Source organism: Dendroctonus ponderosae, unplaced genomic scaffold (assembly GCF_020466585.1).
Source record: "Dendroctonus ponderosae isolate FM_Combo_2020 unplaced genomic scaffold, Dpon_F_20191213v2 Dpon_F_20191213_1, whole genome shotgun sequence".
NCBI classification, from domain to species: Eukaryota; Metazoa; Arthropoda; class Insecta; order Coleoptera; family Curculionidae; genus Dendroctonus; species Dendroctonus ponderosae.
In genome coordinates this window covers 15,410,856-15,430,368 of record NW_026017110.1, presented here as the reverse complement: position 1 = coordinate 15,430,368, position 19,513 = coordinate 15,410,856, and the positions used below count along the sequence as shown (strand labels likewise).

The following is a 19,513-nucleotide window of genomic DNA, read 5'->3' as shown; positions in this document are numbered from 1 at the left end:
TGTGAACTATGAATTGTTGGATTCTCCGCCAATGGTTGAAACCCCTTTCTTAGCACCCTTATTTGAGAGAGAAGCGACTGACTACCCCGCCCGAAGCCACGATGTTGTTAGCGCATTCCAAAATGCAAATTAGGCGTTTTGGAGGGTTGGTTATATTAAATTTTTGGTCTGTGCTAGGCTCTCTGGCAAAACCCAAAATTATTTATTTAAATGTCCTCCGCCAAATATATTAGGTTCCGCTATATTCGTTAAAAAACATGGAGATTTAACGCATGTTTTATTAAGGTTTTGTTTGAGACTCTGCTGGGAATTAGGCTTTTCATGCAAATAAATGATAATGGGAGTGATGGCATGTGAACATAGGGAATTAGGATAATGAGTTGATTAATAGAACTTAAAATATGGATAAAATTTAAAAGGTTGATTAGGGACAGAAAAACCTGGAATAGGAATAATTATTAAAGCAACAGCGACACAGGCAACTGAAAACATTTTCATTTAAATAACATTATTTGAATTTGTCTAATTTTAAAGTATATATTTGTTCATTCATATTTGTCGAATTTTCTTTTTTTCATAGTGAAATGGGGAAACAAAACATTTTTATATTTAATTTGGACCGGCTAAATTATCCCGCTTGGAAACAAGCACATATATTTTGTTTCGCTGGCTTCTTTCCGTCTGTGAGCGTCGCTCGAGTATATGTGGAATATTTTGGGAAATATTAATTAAAGCACATCCCTGTTGGTGATTCGCTAAGGCTTTATCTTTTACGGACTACAATCTACAAAGGTAGATTATACAAAGAAAACACATTTCAACGCAGCCAATTACATTTTTCCTTAGGCTCCTATTTTGTTTTCGTCCGCAAGTATACACACGCCAGACTATTCAAAGAATATCCAGTTGGATGTTTCGAACGAAAGGAAAGTTAAATGTTTTGGCGAGGTGGCCCCGAAATTAATTATCTGTTGTAATTAGCTTTTAGCTTTTTTTGTTCGAATTCGTATAAACGATTTGATTCAAGGCTTTGCTGCTTATTGTTAGTGTTTTCCAAATGTAAATACTCAGTACGTTTTTATAGAATTCATTCAATGGATTCACAAACTAAACCGCTCTCGTGCAGTTTAGTCTTATTTTTTCATTTTGAATCTCCATTTGTTAAAAGTTTTGTGTCTCAATGGGTGTGGAAAATCTACAAAGAAGGAATATAAACACAACTTTAAAATCTAGTGTAAGACACGATGTACAAATGTACAAGTGTTGAAACAGGTTAATTTTAAACATGTAATGTAACGATTTTACAAATTAAGGAATAGTCAAGCCTTAAATCTTTTAATTGAACCATTTTCCCTCTAAATGGTGCAAGTTCATTGAATATCATATTGCACATCGAAAACAATAAAACGGCATGTCTTGTGTGTACCATACTAGGGCTTTTGACAGTGTCTGGCACAATTGCCTATTACACAAAATACACCTACTTAACACCCGAAAAGGTCTACTTTGCATATTTAAAAACGTATCAAAAAACGCATAAACAATGCCTTTTCTATTCTACCGCGTGCAAGAATATTCGCTACCACCTCCTTCCTGACGATAGTGCACTGATCGTGCATGACACAACAAAAGCTGCTAAGAAACCACTCACAAAACTAAATATTCAAGTCGATACAAAAATGTTACACCTAAAAATATCAGTTTATTACATTAAACATTTATTTCGTATATCAAGTAAAGATTAAAAATAAAGAAAGTTGAGTAGGACCTCAATAGGACATTGACCTAAAAGTGTATTCCCCAGAAGAACCAAACATGGCCAGAAAATAGAAGCACATTTTCGACCAGTCAGATACAGTTTTTTTCCTCGGGGCTTTATTTTCCTTTCGTCGGTAAACACACAAATGTTATACGAGCAAAAGTATACATTGCCGACTGTTTGCTTTGCAAGGGGATCCATCGTTTGCAGAACAATAGTTGATTCATATTTTAGACCTAATTTTAATGAGTATTATTAACCGTTATTAGATCTCCTTTGTATTGCAATCATTTAGAACTAAACAGGCGGTTTGGCTTTTGAAAACGATTTTTCTGGCTTGCAAAGTAACAGAAATTATTCAAATGTTTAGATCAAATACTCTGTTCCTATTGCCTTCGTTTCGATATTATTTGAGTCATAACTGTTGAATTTGCATATATTTCCAGTCATTTTCAATTGCACATTGCCTTGCACGCAAAGAGATTGCTATAATTGTTTAGACAGTTAATATTTTCATTTCACTACGCAAAGTCGGAAAAATAGTCTCCCCAGCAAATCTGTAATTATTGTAACATTTTAAAGCAATTTAGCGGTTCCCCGGAAAGCAATTTAAAGGTTTGCAAGGCCTTTAATTTCTGCGTCTTCTCTCTACCAGATCAAGTAAATTTAATCACGCGAAACATTGGAAAAAAGGTACTGGTTCAAGTTTGACAGAGTCTGCAATCAATCAGAGATTTTAATATTTAAATTACTTGCTTCAGGTTTTCTGCCTGATTCATCTGTACTCATCTGAAGGTATGAAAAAGTAGCCGTTTTTACCAAAAATAAAAAACCGAGATTAACAAAAAAGCAAATATTGATCGATCACATTACCAATTAAAATATTAATAATCAGTTTATAACTTGAGAAAAGTATAATTTCATAATTAATTATCACCCCGAAAAATGTATGTTATCTATTGCAGGATCAAATTTGCTTTACTAAGGCAACATTCCAATAAAGGTAACTTCCTGTTGCATCATAATTGACGTTAAGGCCGCCGAACAGGCTGTAACCGTGCCTTATTTTCGATATTAGGTTGGCCAAAAATCTAATATAAGCCATAACTTTGGTTTAATCGGATTACTGAAGACGCACTAAAGATTAAATGAAATCCGCTTTTCTTTTTAATATTGGAACCTAAAAATATCGGACCTGGTCGCATTTGTCCTTCGCATAATTGGTGATACTCCATCAAATCAATTGCATTTGATCAGCAATATCGAGATTACGGGAGATTATCGTATTCAAAATTGATTCTAAAATACATCGAGTTCACAATGTTGAAAACAGTGAAATGATGTTCTTTTCTTCACACTTTAGTAATTACAAGGCGATCAAAGAACCCCGTCACGCTATTTAGGTTTCATATCGCGTTTTCTGGTTTCATATCTCTTTACAATTTTCCGCTACGCCCCGCTCGAACTTAATAGCATATATTTCGAAATTGTTTTTTTCTCGATGTTTTTTAAGGATTGGAAACGCGAGATGAATACTCTCAATTTTCTTTGACTTGTGCTCCGGTAAAAAATGAGGGCGTCGATCGATTAACACACAAGTTATTTCTTTCTCTCGTCCAATTACCGAAAATATGAGAAACCGGCGCCCATCCGGAAAAAAATTCATGTTTGACGTGCTCAAAACGCTCGGGCGATTGATGAAGATAAAATTTTCTTGTTGCGATTAAAAAAAAAATTACGTTGAAGTTTAATTGCAATGTAGAAAACGATTTTATTATAATTAAGGAACATCGAACTGGAACTCAGCGATTATTTTCTAGTTCTGTTAGTGGATCAAAGGATATTTAATCTTTAGCTACCACCATATGTTCCGAAACATTTATTTCAAGAACTGTTGAGGATGTCCCAAATATATTCTTGTTGCATTATTAAATGCTTCGCAGATTTAGAATAAGAGCATAAGCACACATTTTATAATGAGAAAATTTCACAAACAACGTAAGATATGTAATTTTGAGAGATTTCAATAACACAGTTGTTCCTGGTATTCGGAACTACATAGCAAAGCTATTATGAACTCAGAATTGAAAGGCCATAATGCCAGCAAAGTTATTTTTATTAAGAACATTTACCAAACCCAGATTGGTTTTAATTAAGAGCCGTTCTCTAAACAGATCGTCTCATTTCTGCATTTTTATATCATTCATTCCATCTTCTATAAATGAAAAATGTCTTGGATTCTTCCAGTCATAACTTTTATTGATGAAAATTCTTCGAACACATTCCATAAGCAGCAATAAAACCGACGGATTTCAGTTACTTTAATTAGGAGAATTCATAAAAGATAGCAGATAATACATTTTAAGCTTGGGGAAAGACTATTCGGTTCTCTAATTAAATGAGAGATTCTGGACCGTATACGTCTTCAATTAAAATAAATTGAATTACAAAGGTTGCTTAGAGCAAAATAGATTTGGGGACATGTTCAAATAATTAAGGAAAAACTTGTGGCTTCTTTCTAAGTTGTTTCTCTGTCCCAGCTAAAAGTCATTTTACGATCTATACCTTGTGGTTTTCTTTTTGTGCCAAAAGTGCAGTTGATGACAAGAAACATTACATAGTACTAAATTAACACAGTATCTATAAAAAAATATCTATATGAGTCTTTAGCTGAAGAGCAAGCAAAATTGCCATTGATTATTAATTTTCTTTTATCAGACATTCCGCGCATTCATCTTGCCTATTGGGGGAAAAATGACGAAGCCACATACCATCGAATTAAAACGCAACTTGAAAGTTATCAGACACGAAATCATTTCCTACAGAGGCAAACGTGCTTAAAAAAAAGTAATAAAAGGAAAATCGTATCAAAGACGATATTAAATTGACAAATGAGTTAATAAAAATGAGGGTCCCAAGTAGAGCGTAAAGGTATATTCAGACACTTATTAAGATTACACGAAGGGACTTTCTCGATGTAAAGCTTCAACTTCTTCTCAATATCATAAAATTGACAATAACTCCCATAAAGTTTTAATTAGAATGGCTCGTCATGTTTTTAATTAACGTTCGATTCTCTGAAGAGACTTTTGAAATAATTCTTAACAGATTGTGCACGTTATTTTTAGATAGCTTAAATAACAGTAAGCATAGTCAAAGTAAATAATCTTTTACGGAAAAAGTACTGAGAAAAATGTGAATTAAAAACGAATTATTCAACAGGTAAGAGATGGGATGGGGTGGCTCCTTTTCATTAGACATTCTTAGTATTTGCTTTCTGCTCGTCGAGAAAGCAATAAATAGTTATTTATGTTTGTCACAAAACTGAGTTCTCAAACTGGTAGCGGCATGCAATTATGTTCGTGCTTTATCTCGCCGACCCGAAAAATTGCTGTAGATCTGAATTAATCTTGACAGTAATAGAGTAGCTTTGCATTCGAATTTTCTCCCAGGAATTGCGCCGAGAATATGCTCATTTCTGCAGTAATGGAAAACAAATTTTGAACGACAGACGGAGTGGATTTTCACATTTCTTTTATACGGAACTTTATGAATTCACTTAATTTCGGATGCTTGAAATCTGTCTGCTAGTAGTTATATATCGGAATAAAAATTATGTCGATTTCCATTGAGAGCACCAGTTTTAGATGACTTGAATGGAATTGAATGCTGCATAGCTTTCATCGGTGTGCAGCTTGCAGTAATAGGAAAGAAAAAATGAGAATTAATTTCAAGAACGCTAGCTTTTCGATGGTGAGGAAACCATTAATTTTGGGTTGCTCGTTTGTATGATGAAAAACAATATAAAAACGCATAATAAAATGTGTAACGCATACATCAAAAAATATTTATTCTAAATTAAAATGAACATTATTATATAATTTGAAAGTTGGGAACCGAAAGAGGATTGAATCTCACCCCGCCCAACATTGGATATTTTATCCCTTAACCGATGGGTAAAGTGAAAAGTTCATAAATTTGGATTTTCATGGCAGACATTTAAATAAGTTAACTGTTTATTTGGAGGAGCTATAAAAGGCTCTTTAAATTTCGTCGAGGCGGGTCCAAGTTAAAAATTTAATTAGCTTTTCATTAATTGCCTTAGCGAATTTCGCGAAAGGTCTGAAGCTCTGTAATTGGCTATGGATTTTCATTAAAACTCGCTACTAATTTCAGCATTCACCTGATATTTTTAGATGCAGCATTTTCGCGTGATGAGATCTCATTATGTCCTCTCTAGGAAACTGAAATCAATATAAAAATTAGAGACCGTAACGAAAATCATGAAAATTGTCATAAATTCCAAGCCAAGTCTCGGCTGCCTGTTCATTTCAGAAAATGTTAGTTTATAAATGCAAAGCAACATCTTGAACTCCACTAGCCATCCACTCGCTGGTACTTAAGAATCACGGGAGAAAAATAAATATAAATGAAGGTTTAATATTACCCTGAGAGCCTTATTTTCCGGCATTAAGTATGCACTTTTACTTTTGCATGGAAAAAACCCTCGCATTTTATCTCAAAGAAAACGCTCTTTTCGCGAAGTTAATAGCCAGTGAAGTTATTTTTCCGGTAAATAACGTCACAAAGGGAAACTTCACGCCTGCCGGGAGAGGTAGTGTTTTTGCTTTTTCGCTGAAATGAACTACCACAACTCGTCAGTCACAGATTTGCCTTAGTCCTTTTTCCGCGAAAACATTTTTTCATATTTTCCATTTAACAGGCCGCCGTTTTTCAAGCCCTGGAAATAAGAAATTAGCCTGGAAGTGAATGAAGGTGTGGAAGGATTCGTCACCATGGCGAGAGAGCTTTACATTTGCATGACTTCCCTTTTAAATTTCTTTGGCTGCCTTTGAGCTTAATTAATGTGAAAGAGTTCCTGATACTCGACTAATCTGTATGCGATTTTTTAATTAAAAGATACAAACGTCAACTAGATTAAAAAATGTGTCCGATTTCTATTCATTCACAGAGTTTTGTTGCTTCAGTTTCAGTAAAAATATTTCAAGTATCAAGTAGGTACTTTAATGTTCTTAGTAGAATACAGTTTTTTAAGTGAATATTTTCAACGCAATCCAGCCATAAATGTTTTGTCAAGAAAACAATTCTATGTAGTTTACGAAGCTATTATGTGCTTGATATTATTTTATAAGTTTTATAAGTTGTAATAAAAATGACAATGTTTTACATAGAACACTTTTGATATTATAAAGGAGTATTACATTTTTTATGGTGGAACTTTGCCTTTTCATACCAGATGTGTCTCCCCTTGAAACGGTTTTATTAAAACTCGTAAAGAAATTTATTTAATGTACGTTGCGCTTCAATATAGTTCCAAATTGGCTATTACCCTTGTCTCACCAGGTATCAATTTCACGTCATTGTTGTATCCTCTCTTTATCCCCTCGGAAAACTAGGTTAATCTTAATCTATGGCAAAACTACATTATTGCCTTTCAACAACGATTTGGGACAAAAATATTATTTAACTTTGTTATTATTTCATTTAAAAATGTTCAAACTGATAAAAATATTGAAATCGTAATTTTTTATAAAACATCAGCTCTTTTACTGATAATTTTTTAATTGATTTGTTTCATCGCTTGATAGATGTTCTTTGGTTTCATAATTTTACCTCTTCTGTATTCCAGTTAATCTGTTCCAAACTTGACATTGTTGTTTTTGTTAATAGTTCCATATAATTTAATTGAATTTTCATTGGTTTTCAGGTTGTGCTTTTGTGAAATACAGTACACATCAAGAAGCACAAGCAGCTATTAACAGCTTGCATGGTAGTCAGACTATGCCGGTAAGTGCTTGACTTTTGTTTAATACATTATTTATTTTATTAACCAAAATGCATTTAAAGTTTCATGTTTGATTCTATTGATTATTAAAGCTTCTCACTCGTTAATCAGCGCAATAATCAGCCACAATTCACAATGATTATGAATTATTTCTAACAATCGCGAAATGATTTATGCAGCAACAAGCAACAAATTATTGTCCTTTTAATAAATGTGTTACAAAATGTTCAATAAGTTAATATAATCAACGGCGGTATAAGTTCGGAGTATTGAAACCTTAAGTTTGTAATATTTTTAACATCAATATTAATCTACAAAATTTGGAAGTTTGTCGGGAAAGTTCAATAAAAACATAATCTTCGACATCAAAATTATACATAATCAAGATCACATAGTACTTTTTTAAAAGAGGCTTCCGAACAACAATTGATGAGTTTTTCCTCATTTAAATACATGCAGACAATTATCCATACTGAACAATTCACCACCGGAAGTTGAAGAAGCTTGCGAACGAAATTCGGGAACTTCACGAAGACAATTTCAACGGAATATAATCCGTCACGTAACTTGGAAATACCGAAATAAAATAAACTATTTGATGCCACCATGGGAACGAGAACATCCTTCTTAAACTTTCGGGGACTTAAATCAGGAATAAGTAGTATTTCGTTGGTACACGCTCGCATAACTCTAAACAAGGTGACAAAGACTCATCAACCTGAAAATTAATTACGTTCCCTTTTACGCTATAAGAAACTCCTTTGGAATGAAAGTTGGGGGGTTGTTATTGCCGCGGGATTTTCGAAACGAAAATTATGGCAGCCAAAATGAGAAATTAAATATATTTCGTTTGCAAATCCGAAATCCGGAATTAGGAGAGTAGATTGATTAGAAGTAAGGTAACCGATTTAAGACCCAGTGAACAATAAAATAACGTTAAATGAAAAAAACGGCCAGATGAAGCAGCTCAAAACAACAAATCCGTGTTTCTCATAAACATGTCAAGCTGGCGGAAATGCTTTTGTTGGAGGCCAAGTATATTTCTTCATTTCGAAAACACCCTTGCGAAATACGTCAGGATAATCAAATTTTTGCGCAACCCTTCTATGAGCATCCCCTGAGTTTCTCTACTGGGAATCTGGTCATATGGTTTCAGCCCGGAACATGAAGTATTATGCAAATCGTGCATATATTCTACCATTATGACCGCTGGGGCATTTTGTGTACTTTTCCTGATTCGGATTCCACAACCTTAGACTTTGCCACGGTTGCCGTAGATCTATCAACATTTAATCTTAAGCGAATTAAAATGTTTAGTGTTTTAGAGCCATATTTCAACCTTAACATAACTATTTCTTTGTGTTTAGGTTGAAATATAATTTTTATTTAATTGATGATTGTTCATCTCAGTGATTCTCTTCGCGCAAATCTACTGATTTTTGTTGAATGTATTGAAGATTCAAATTCAAATCAATTATGTAAGATTGAATACGACTCGCTGTTAAAAACACTGGAACAATGTTGCAACGTATTCCTTTGCATCATGCCGCAAAAAAAAACTGATTCAAGCAGAAATTATAAATTAGCTGCCTGATACGGGGAATTAAGGCAAACAATTAGCTTGAAGATGCAATCGCCTTAAAGCAGCTAAGGTGACAAGACATTTACAAAATGCAAAAAACATTTAAAAAAATTTCTAAGATTATTGAAAAATATCGCATTAGAAGTTCACTTCATTAAATTTACTTTAAAGCAGAACTTGCTCTTTGCGAGTGCATTAAAAATGCTGATATCTTGAAGGGTTATTGACAACATCTGAAGAGATTCAATTGAATGTTATCTTGTTAGCTAAAAATATAATAAAAGTAAAGTCAAATTAACTGTAATCACTTGTAATCGATAAGATACACTATATTGGTTCAAAAGCGCAAATAATTATAAAACAGTACAGCTAATTTTTCGTAAATTTTCCAATTAAAATCAGCATTTTGCTCACCACTCTTAAATATTCGCACAGTACAAATCTGTATTATATATTTTTTTTTATTTATATACAAATATTCGTTACATATAAGTGCACTTGGCAACACCGTGTTGTTCTTTAGAGGTGATTCGGATTTTCATTGTTTTCCCAACAGCAAAAAAGGCGTAAATTGAGGGATAATGTAGGCGGAACAGCCTGGCCTTTAAATGCGATTTTTACAGAAGGGCACAAACGTTTTTAAGCTTTCGGTGTGGGGTTCTGAAAAACTTTGTTGTTTCGGTTTTGTTTTGCCTAATATATGTATTTTGTCACTTTATTTAACGGGTGTTAATGCTTCAAAATTCACAACGTGCATAAAAAAGTGCAATTTGTTGCTTTATACAGAAGATATAGCTACTGATTACATAATCAAATTAGTGTTGATTTTTGCTGTTTGCTCCTCATACCATTAAGCAAACACGAGTATGTTGTATGTATATGATGACATTAATACAGAAGGTTCTTTGAACTTCAATGTATTCAAAATTTATAGAGATAACTAATTCAGAAAATGTGAAGAAAAGGTGAACTATTTGTAATAAAATATCCTTCGAATGTTTTCTTTGCCGATGAATGAGATTCCATATTTTCAACAGCACAATTCCTTGTCTTTCATTTAAAGGCAGATCATTTTATAGATAGATTTATGCATATAACTTTCCTTAACTCCCACTTTGTTGAAAAGTAGATGATCTTTTAAAAATTCATGTGATCATCCAATGGAAATTATTTAATTATTATTTAGTTCGTTTGCCTGCGAGTATCTATTCTATTCATTCAGCTCTCCATGAAATATTTACTTTTGTTCCAAGAAAACCTACTTATATTTCTAGTACTTTTTGCTCAAAAATGATAAGTTAGCGTTTATAGGATTATCTCATCATCTAACTTTTGCAATAAATCATCAGCAATTAGTCATTTGCTACTTATGGAAACTTGTTCTGCATCTTTTGGAAGGTTTTAATCCTTCTTTATATTTAACTCTGGTCTGTAATTTTCTGGATATGACCAACCTTCGCTCACGAAATTATTTGAAAATTAAAGTGCTTTATGTAATTCGTAGGTATCCATTTCAAGTTTACTCTGAAAAATGTTTCCGGATATTTTGCGTGCCTTCTCTTAAGAAGAATTTTTAGTTCTTTTAAATTTGACCTAACATCTTTACTAAGAAAAGTTTAGCAAAGAACAAATAGTCATGTCTAAAAGAAAAAAATATACAAGATAAGTCTCGCAGGTATTAGATTTCGAAAATGTTTTTCCCTGCTCTTTAAACATTCTGCACGTTTTTTTCTGCTACTTTGAAACATTTTACAACTGGTATATCGAAAACAATAGTTCCAATAATCGACAAAGGACTGTCAGTAACAAATTCGACTGTAACCAAAGCCATTGGCAATACGAAGTTCGCTCACAATTTCAATCGGCTATTTCGAAAGCTAATACCACGGTCTTCAATCAATCGGCGTTCGGATGCGTTCAAATCCAATTGTAAAATTATTTTGTAATTTCGATTGGAAACTTTTGGACCGTGATTACAGGCTAAACATTGTTTTTGAATTAGGTTATGTATGAATACAATGGGCGGAAAAATTGTCGGTATAACCACAACGGTTCATAAATTGCTTGCGGTTCGCAGTAATTGTCGGAATTCAGTTGAGCGGACCAATTGGAAAAATCTGGATATGCCATTAGCATTAAATGTTTTTTTAAATATCTAAAGTCGAGGTTTTAGATCATTTTACATTAAGGGTAACGTAAGTTTTAAATAACGATGTGAAGTATGTGCAAATGTAATTTTGATGACTATAAATTGCTTAATGAGCAGATTGATAAATTGTATTATAAATTTGATGTTTTCCATGTGACTTGAGCAGGAACATCCAGTCAAACTTTTTCTGTCTTTCAGATTTATTTTTAAATTTTTCTCGTGCCCTACGGCACACAGTGTCACATTTTGGTTTTTCTTGTGTTAAAATGAAATAACTTTTGAACTAATTGATAAATCATCGTGAATTTTTTTTAATGAAGCTCAGGTAATCTGGAATCTTATATTAGGTCAGGCCATTGAAAGATATATAGATCAGGGAAAATTTGAAAATTCGGCATTTTTGTACAGTTCTCCTCATTCAGGAAAACTAAAGCTTTGAACTAAAGCAAGTCAACTATGATCTAATACATCGTAGATGCGGTTTGGAAATTATAAAAACACAATGATCATTAAGATCAAGTAAGTCTTGTTAGATATTGACAAAACTTATCACTTTCGCCAATTTTTCGTTATTGATATGTCTTTATATGGCCTTATTGAATATTTTTCCAATATTCCTGATTCCTAAGCTTCACTTAAAAAACTGTCAAGACGATTCATTGATTAGATCAAAAGTGATTTAATTTTAAAACAGGAAAAACCAAAATGTAACCCTGCGACGAATCGGAATAGGGTGAATATATTTTTGTCGACCATCTTATGATCATTTTTTCGAAAATAAAACTAAATAATTCGGTCCTACATGTGGGCTAATATTTCATTGGTTTCATTCAAATCCAAGCCAAAAGTTTTTTTTTTCAATTTTGCATATTACAATATCTCAAATAATTTTCTGTATTTTAAATTTATGGCAAAAGGTTGGGAATATCTATTCAATGCAAGCAAGGAAATATTTCGCATGGTCGGATTTCCGTAATTAAAATTTTATTGCCAATTAATAATCTCTTATTTTTTTATCAATTCAACTATTTTAATTTATGAAAAGGCTACCACAAGGGATTTTCAAGGATTCTGATTCCGCTGGCAATTTTGCAATGCACGTTTGGCGTTAGTTGGTTTGATTAACAATTGAATAGAGCTCAATATTTTCATGTGTTTGTAATTTAGAAAACAATAAAATGTAGTATCGAGATTTAAGCACATTACATTTTATTTAGAGCCTAGAATTGCTGCTTTGTGAAATATTTATACAAATTTCGAGTATATTATTTCTCCAATTTAAGTTTAAGATTTTAAGTTTTATATTTCCTCTTTACCTACTAAATGTTAAAATTATTATCTTCTAGCCAAACCATAATAAACCTTTTTCGAAAATCTGTAAGGTGCAAAGTGTATTCCCGCAGTGTATTCCGTTTGATATGTTAATTAAACGCCCACTATAATAACTCAAAGGATTGTAAAATGTGGGGGAGTGTTCCATGGGTGATAAAACCAGCCTGAAATTTTCAAAAAAACCGCCTCTGAAATAAAACTCTATTCCTAGTTGAGGTATTATATATACTTGCAAAATCCTCACCTCACCTTACTAACTACCTTTTAATATACTTTCCCGCTAGTTCCTTCCGTAAGACCGTAAGCAACCGCGATTGAAATTAATTTACGATCCAGACATGGTGACGCGTTAACAGAGAGAATGTGACAAAAAGATATCAACCCGGAAATTAATTAAATTCGCGGTAACACCATAAGAAGATCCTTTTCAAGACGAATAGCATTGTAAATATGGGCCTAACATAGGCCCCGCGTAATCCACATAATACGGTACAGTTCACTAATGTCATCTGATAATCGTTTATACATGCATAATATGACATAATTTCGGCCTGAGTTAATCAGGAGCTTTATATACGAAAAGCCGGTAGAGTGTTAAATTTTGGCCCACTAATATGGTTGGAGGCTGTTCATTATGTCCTGAATGCGTAAGGTATAATTACATCTCGCAATTTCGAAATACTGAGCTCAAATCAACTAGAAATTTATAGGGAGTGAATTCGTGTATTTTAACCATTGGTAACTAGTAGTCATGATTTTCGCAATCGCTATACAGATCAGACATAGAGTGGACAATAATTATTCTAGTGAGCAATTTGATTGGAATTGCAAGCGAAAATATACTACCGTTCATGTTTGCTCTTGATGAAAACAGGCACGATCTTAAACACGATTGCTTCCAAAACAAATCCATATGAAAAAAATCAAGGTTCTAAATACAAGTTTTTGTATAATCCACTATCTCTATTATCTCTAATACAGGTTCTGTTTGACCACATTTCCAGAGAATTCCCATTACAAGTTGGTCTCGTTTTACCCGCATACGTCCTTCCAAAATTGCCACCGAGCCATGTTGTTTCATCCGGAAATGTTAAAACTCCTAAATTATTATCATTGTCAAATTAAACGGTTTTCAAGGTAAGGGAGAATATATTTTATGAGACCTGGCACAGAGCCGCAGCTTTCAGGTGAGCTCGTATTGTGAAAATTACAAATCCCCAGGCAACTTTATAATTTACCTAAAATATAACTGCAAACAACGCAACGTGTATACATATAATGGTGAAAAGTCGGCCCAAACGAAGTTAAACTTGTGTTGCAATTTACTGTTTCGTGTATTTTGCACCGTTGCTTCCATCTAATAGAAAACCTTGGCGAAGTCTTAGTTATTCCGAAGATTGTTGTATAAGAGGTGGTAATTGTGATAATGGTTTCATTAAAAATAGAATTTTGCAACCGCGCTGGAAGCAAAATATTTACTCAGTTTAAACGAGTTGGTTTGTAAACACAAAATGAAACGTTTTGCAACTAAACGCGCTTTTAATTAATTTCGTGCCCTTCTTTCCTCTAGATTAATTTTTAACGAAAGAAATGTTAAACAAATCACAAATTTGTAAATACAATTAAATCCAGATGTGGAAACATTTCCCGAATATTCTAAAAAAGTAGGCTGAAACTTAAACATAGTTTAAACAATGTGTATTACAAAAAACCTATGCAAATGTAAAATTTTTCAAGTGCCGACTGTAACATTAGTCCTACGTAGCCAATTAAATTAATTAATATTGATAATATTGCATAAATGAATTCCGATCTTGCTCTGGAGTGCCATATAATTCTTTTCTGTTTTTTCACCACAAGCTGCGAAAAGAATGAGGACAGACTATTTGTCTATTAATGTACTTTCACAAATTTTCCTTTTTTATTTAATAATTCCTCACAACTTCACACAATAACATTCATAATTGCAACATGCATACAGTTTAGGAATAATTTTGCGCCCCCTGACTCAGCAACTATAAACGGCCTTCAATAAAAATTATACAAATTACAAACGAATTTAGATGTGAAGCGAACGGTCGCCAATCATAATTAAAGTGGTTTTTGCAATGGATTTGTATTCACTGACCAAAACCGATAGACCGAAAACATGAAATTAGTATTCGAAAGGGTCGTTGAAAATATGACCGAACTTTTGTGGTTGCAATAAAATATGTGCGTGTTTCAACCCTCAACATTCGTGTCGTCGAATGCCATTTGAACGTTGTTACATTGCATAAGTACTAATACCGATAAATTTGATGGCATCGCATGTATCTTTATTTGTATATATTTTTTGCAACATAGGATTAAAACGAAACGCAAGTTTGTTATCTGAGAGTGTTTCTAGGGCAAAACGGAGTTTTTAAAAGTACCAAAGTTTTGAAACACAATTCATTCTTTGGCGTCCCTGCTGCATAACGAAACTGAATTATTTGACAAAAAGGTCCAATTTTGGAGGTAAATGAAATATTTAACAACGGTTTGTCAGTTTAATTTCTTCCTATATTATTTCGGGTTTTCAGCCGTAAAACGTAAGTCGACATCTAGAGCTTTATCACGTTTGTGTTTATTTCCAATCCATCAATAAATAGGAAAGTTTCTATAAAATTCACAAAAAACATATTTTTTTAACTAGTCAAAGGTTGTTTCTATTCTGTTCTAGTGGATCAATAGTGAAGTTCTTAGATTAAATTTGATTTTCTTGATTATCTCCCTGGTTAGGCAAATGAATATGTAAAGGAGAAATGCTTTTTAATCAGATAAAAATTCTATGTTTTGTTTTTCAATTTATACCTACGACTTTAACTGATGCTAGCTCTTAAATTAACCGAAACGCAATAACATTTTATGACTGAAAAATACAGCTATTAGTTAGCAAACCGCTAGCGTTAATACTGAGTATACATTTTAGCGGTGATGCTAATGACTATTAGACATGAAAAATTCAAAAAACAGAAAACTGCACTCCTATTAGTAGAAAAAAGTAATTTTGTATTTAAATTTGTGATAATCAAGGATTTATTCCCGTTGTCCAATGCCCATGCATATACTAAAATTACCATTAGCATGCCAAAGCGTCATTGCAAACGTTCCCGACACTGTATATCGGGGAATTTTATGGTCGATATAAATTTTATTCCGGGATTCGGATATGCCTATTGGTTCGAAATTGTTATGTTTCATTGAAGTTAAAAATTCCCATAAAAAATTGTTTTTGCCGAACCGAACAATCCGTCGTTTAATTCGGATTTTGCACTAAATTACAACTGCATAAAATTTATTTTTGCGCTGAAACAGTTATTAATTGAGCCGTTTGCTTCATTTTTTTCAATTTGTTTTTTTTTATACATCACGATAATTGTTACACTGACGCATACATCGTTTAATGTGGTAAAATAGTAAATATGCAATTGAAAAATTAAGCAGAAATTGAAAGTAGAACTTTAAAAGTCCCAATTATACCCCAATTTTTGGAAGCCCCAATTATACATTCATAATGTATGCAGCTTTTTTCAAGAGAAAGATCTTTGGAAAACATTGACCAAAACAGATAATATTGACCAGAATTTCGAAAAAAGAACTCGTATTTAATATGTTTTCAAGTCAACGTCAAACGTTTCATTTAAGTTTGTAGTAAAATTTCTTATCAATGAGAATTATGTTTTAAAAGTTTTACCACGAAAGCTAATTTTTTGCGATAAACCTGAATTATTATAGAAGTTGGAAATGCTCTTTATTTATCTGGTGGAGACATTTGAAAACGTTAAACCCAGTTATGGACATTGTAAAAAAACCAATGTTTACATTGGAGAGGGTTTTTAAGCTTATATGGAAACAACTCCACCATTGATGGAATGTCTAGATAGTCACTAATGTATTCCACTAAAACGTCTCATAGACATGTTTATGAAATTGCCTTGTTGCACTAATAGAACTTCACCAAACTTACACAGAACACCTACCGCTCTACCTAGTTACTGCAATGAACGTAAATATGGCGCTGAGTAATATACTATCATAATAGAGTTGCAAAACAATATTAATTTGAGCCGAGTATAAACTGCAAGAAGCCGGCATTAAAGTTAGTTGTGTAACTAGACACATTTGGTAAACTAATCCCTTTGGCTAGAATCGAACTAATGACTATGTTCGCTTTACTGGGCAAAACAGAGTCTTTCTAGATGCATTGTCACGTCTTTGGTTGATTACCGCAATAAAATGCCCGAACAATGGAATGGAAGCCACATGAAACGGCAAAACTTTAAACAAACCAGGCCTGAGGGTTTCAGCAAACATTCGAAAATATGTTATTCTATTGGGGTTTAGACGGGTTCCTATAATTAATTACATATCTAATCTTAATTAGTAAACATTGTTTGATTGTTGCAAAATGGAAATTATTTTATAGCTTGAATGTGTTGAACGTCAAATCGTAGAATTATCGATTATCTATACATCGAACCACATAAAATCGTTGTTCAAGAACGTTTTCAGAACCAAGAAGAGTGACAAACAAAACAAATAAGAAATATTTTGCCAGAAAGTTTGTCGTTATCCAGAGAAATATTTATGATTTTACGAAAATAATATTTTGTGGTTCGATTGCTAAATGATCAACCTCATTTGTGCAACACCAACACTGACAAATAAAGAGTGGACGATATTCCATTGATAACGCCAATCTGCCCGTCCGTGGACCTAAATTTTTAGTGACACAAAGGGTAGCTGGACAGTTTAATTCGAATATATGGTCAATCTAGGAGTAAATTCTGATTTCAGTAAATACAAGTTCAACTTACACTGTACGAATCGTGATGATGATGCGACGATATTAACAAGGAATTTAACAGAATCAGTGTTCTTCAAAATGTCTTCTGTTTATCGTGGATGTTCTATAAATTTGATCTAGAATATTCCAAATATTGAAACAGAAATAGAATAGACCAGGGCTTTCCTATACTTCGAAGCAAAGTAATGTTGTCGTTTGATGAACTACTAACGCACCCCCGGGACTGGTTTCGAGCCTGAAACCTGATCAGCCGGGTTTAGCCTGAAAATAACACTTCCGAAACCTATACTTTATTACGCTCATGTACTTTACATCGGCGCGGAGGGAAAATGCAGAAACTTTTCACGGCTTTTTAAAGAAAGTTTAAAGCAACATTTGGATCATCAAATAGTTTTTATGAGATGTTGACTAGTTTATTTCGTCAGTCCGGTAATAATAATTAAACTAAAAAGTCGTAAATAAAAAGAGCTGAAGTCAATGCACTCCTGACTTAGGCTCCAATATTGAAGTTTTTTGGGTCTATTTCGGTGCATTAATTATATTGTTGGATAAAGCTTTGTAAGGAATGACTGCACTTGAATGGAATAAAATATATTTTTCGGACAAATATAAAGTCAACACGCATATATTCATCTAAAGTTACAGCTCTGAACTCAGTTGCCATCCATTAGTGAAAACACTGATAAAAGTGAAACCTCTATAAGAGATTTCAATAACGAAAGAAGATAGTTATTACTGTATTCTTCCAATATTTTCATTTAGTAGTAATTAGAACTTTTATATTATTTTATATGTAAGTTTAAAAACTTTTTTATGGCAGTTTTATTTTGGTTCTGGATGTTTGTCGGAGGTTTTTTATCTCCGAAATCATATTTTGCAGCTTGATTTTTTCTTTGAAAACTGGTGTTTTTCACTTAACGAAACCAAATTCAATTTTTATGATCATCTATTTTGGATTTTTTTTAAATATGTAGGTTGTCGTTATTTTATGCTTTCAAAGGGGGTGAAATTTTTTCAATTGATGTTTGCATATGTCCTAAATATATTTTAGTATATCTTCTATTACAAATTTCAGCATTATTTTAATCGAAATCTCATAGGATTCATCAATAATACTGGATTATTTGTCTAGGATCTAGAAATATGTAAATTTTTTACATAATTGTGTTAAATCGGCTTGAAATGATGACCTTTTGACTTAAGTCTTTTTCTGCAAAAATGGTGGAAATTCTCTTTTTTTGATAAGATGAAGCGATGGATAACATATGTCATATTAATTAAAAAAGAGTGCAGAAATTCAGAAAAGGTGAATTGTATCTGTGCTAAACTTCAGTGTTTGCAGAAATTGCAGGAATTGTTTTATTTCGTTTTGCCGGTTTTACCTGTTTATGGAAAACCGAAGCATTTTTATACTTGTTGATTTTTCCAACCTTTTCTCTTTAAAAATTGCCTAGTGACTTCATCGTCTGTTTGTTGGTTCCGCTATGTGGATGACACTTTTGTTGTTTGGGGCCATGGTCTCATTGAACTGGAAGACTTCCTGAGGCACGTCAACTCAATAAACCCTAAAATTCAATTCACTATGGAAGTGGAGAAGGATGGGCGACTGCCTTTTTTGGATGTCTTGGTGACCAGAAAAGCCAACGGAAAGCTGGTCCACACGGTGTACAGGAAACCGACACATACCGACCGGTACCTGCACAGTGGTTCAAACCATCACCCCAGTCAAAAGAGAGGAGTCATCAAAACTCTCACCGAAAGAGCCAGAAGAATCTGCGAACCAGACGAGTTAGAGGGAGAATTAAAACACCTGGAAAGGGCTTTTGGTTGGAATGGATACAGTAAGAAAGATTTCAATAGAGCAATTCGACCAAAAAACAGTGAAGATCGCTCGGAGACAACAGAGACGCATGATGAGCATAAGAGTTGGGCTTGCCTCCCGTACATACATGCAGTCACGGACAGGATCGGCAAGATACTGGAGAAACACCAAGTAAAAACCATTTTCAAACCAACTCGAACCATCCAACAGATTTTGAGATCGGCCAAGGACA

The 19,513-nt window shown here is 33.2% G+C and overlaps 1 protein-coding gene across 12 annotated transcripts in view; it reads left to right on the top strand.

The window, feature by feature from the left end:
* The window catches only part of LOC109541487 (CUGBP Elav-like family member 4), a 350,630-nt gene that overhangs the window by 293,893 nt on the left and 37,224 nt on the right, over positions 1-19,513 (top strand). For all 12 annotated transcript variants that reach the window (XM_048661803.1, XM_048661829.1, XM_048661814.1 and 9 more), the window contains one exon: positions 7,488-7,567. In XM_048661803.1, the coding sequence (XP_048517760.1) occupies positions 7,488-7,567 (80 nt within the window). The remainder of the gene's footprint in view (positions 1-7,487; positions 7,568-19,513) is intronic.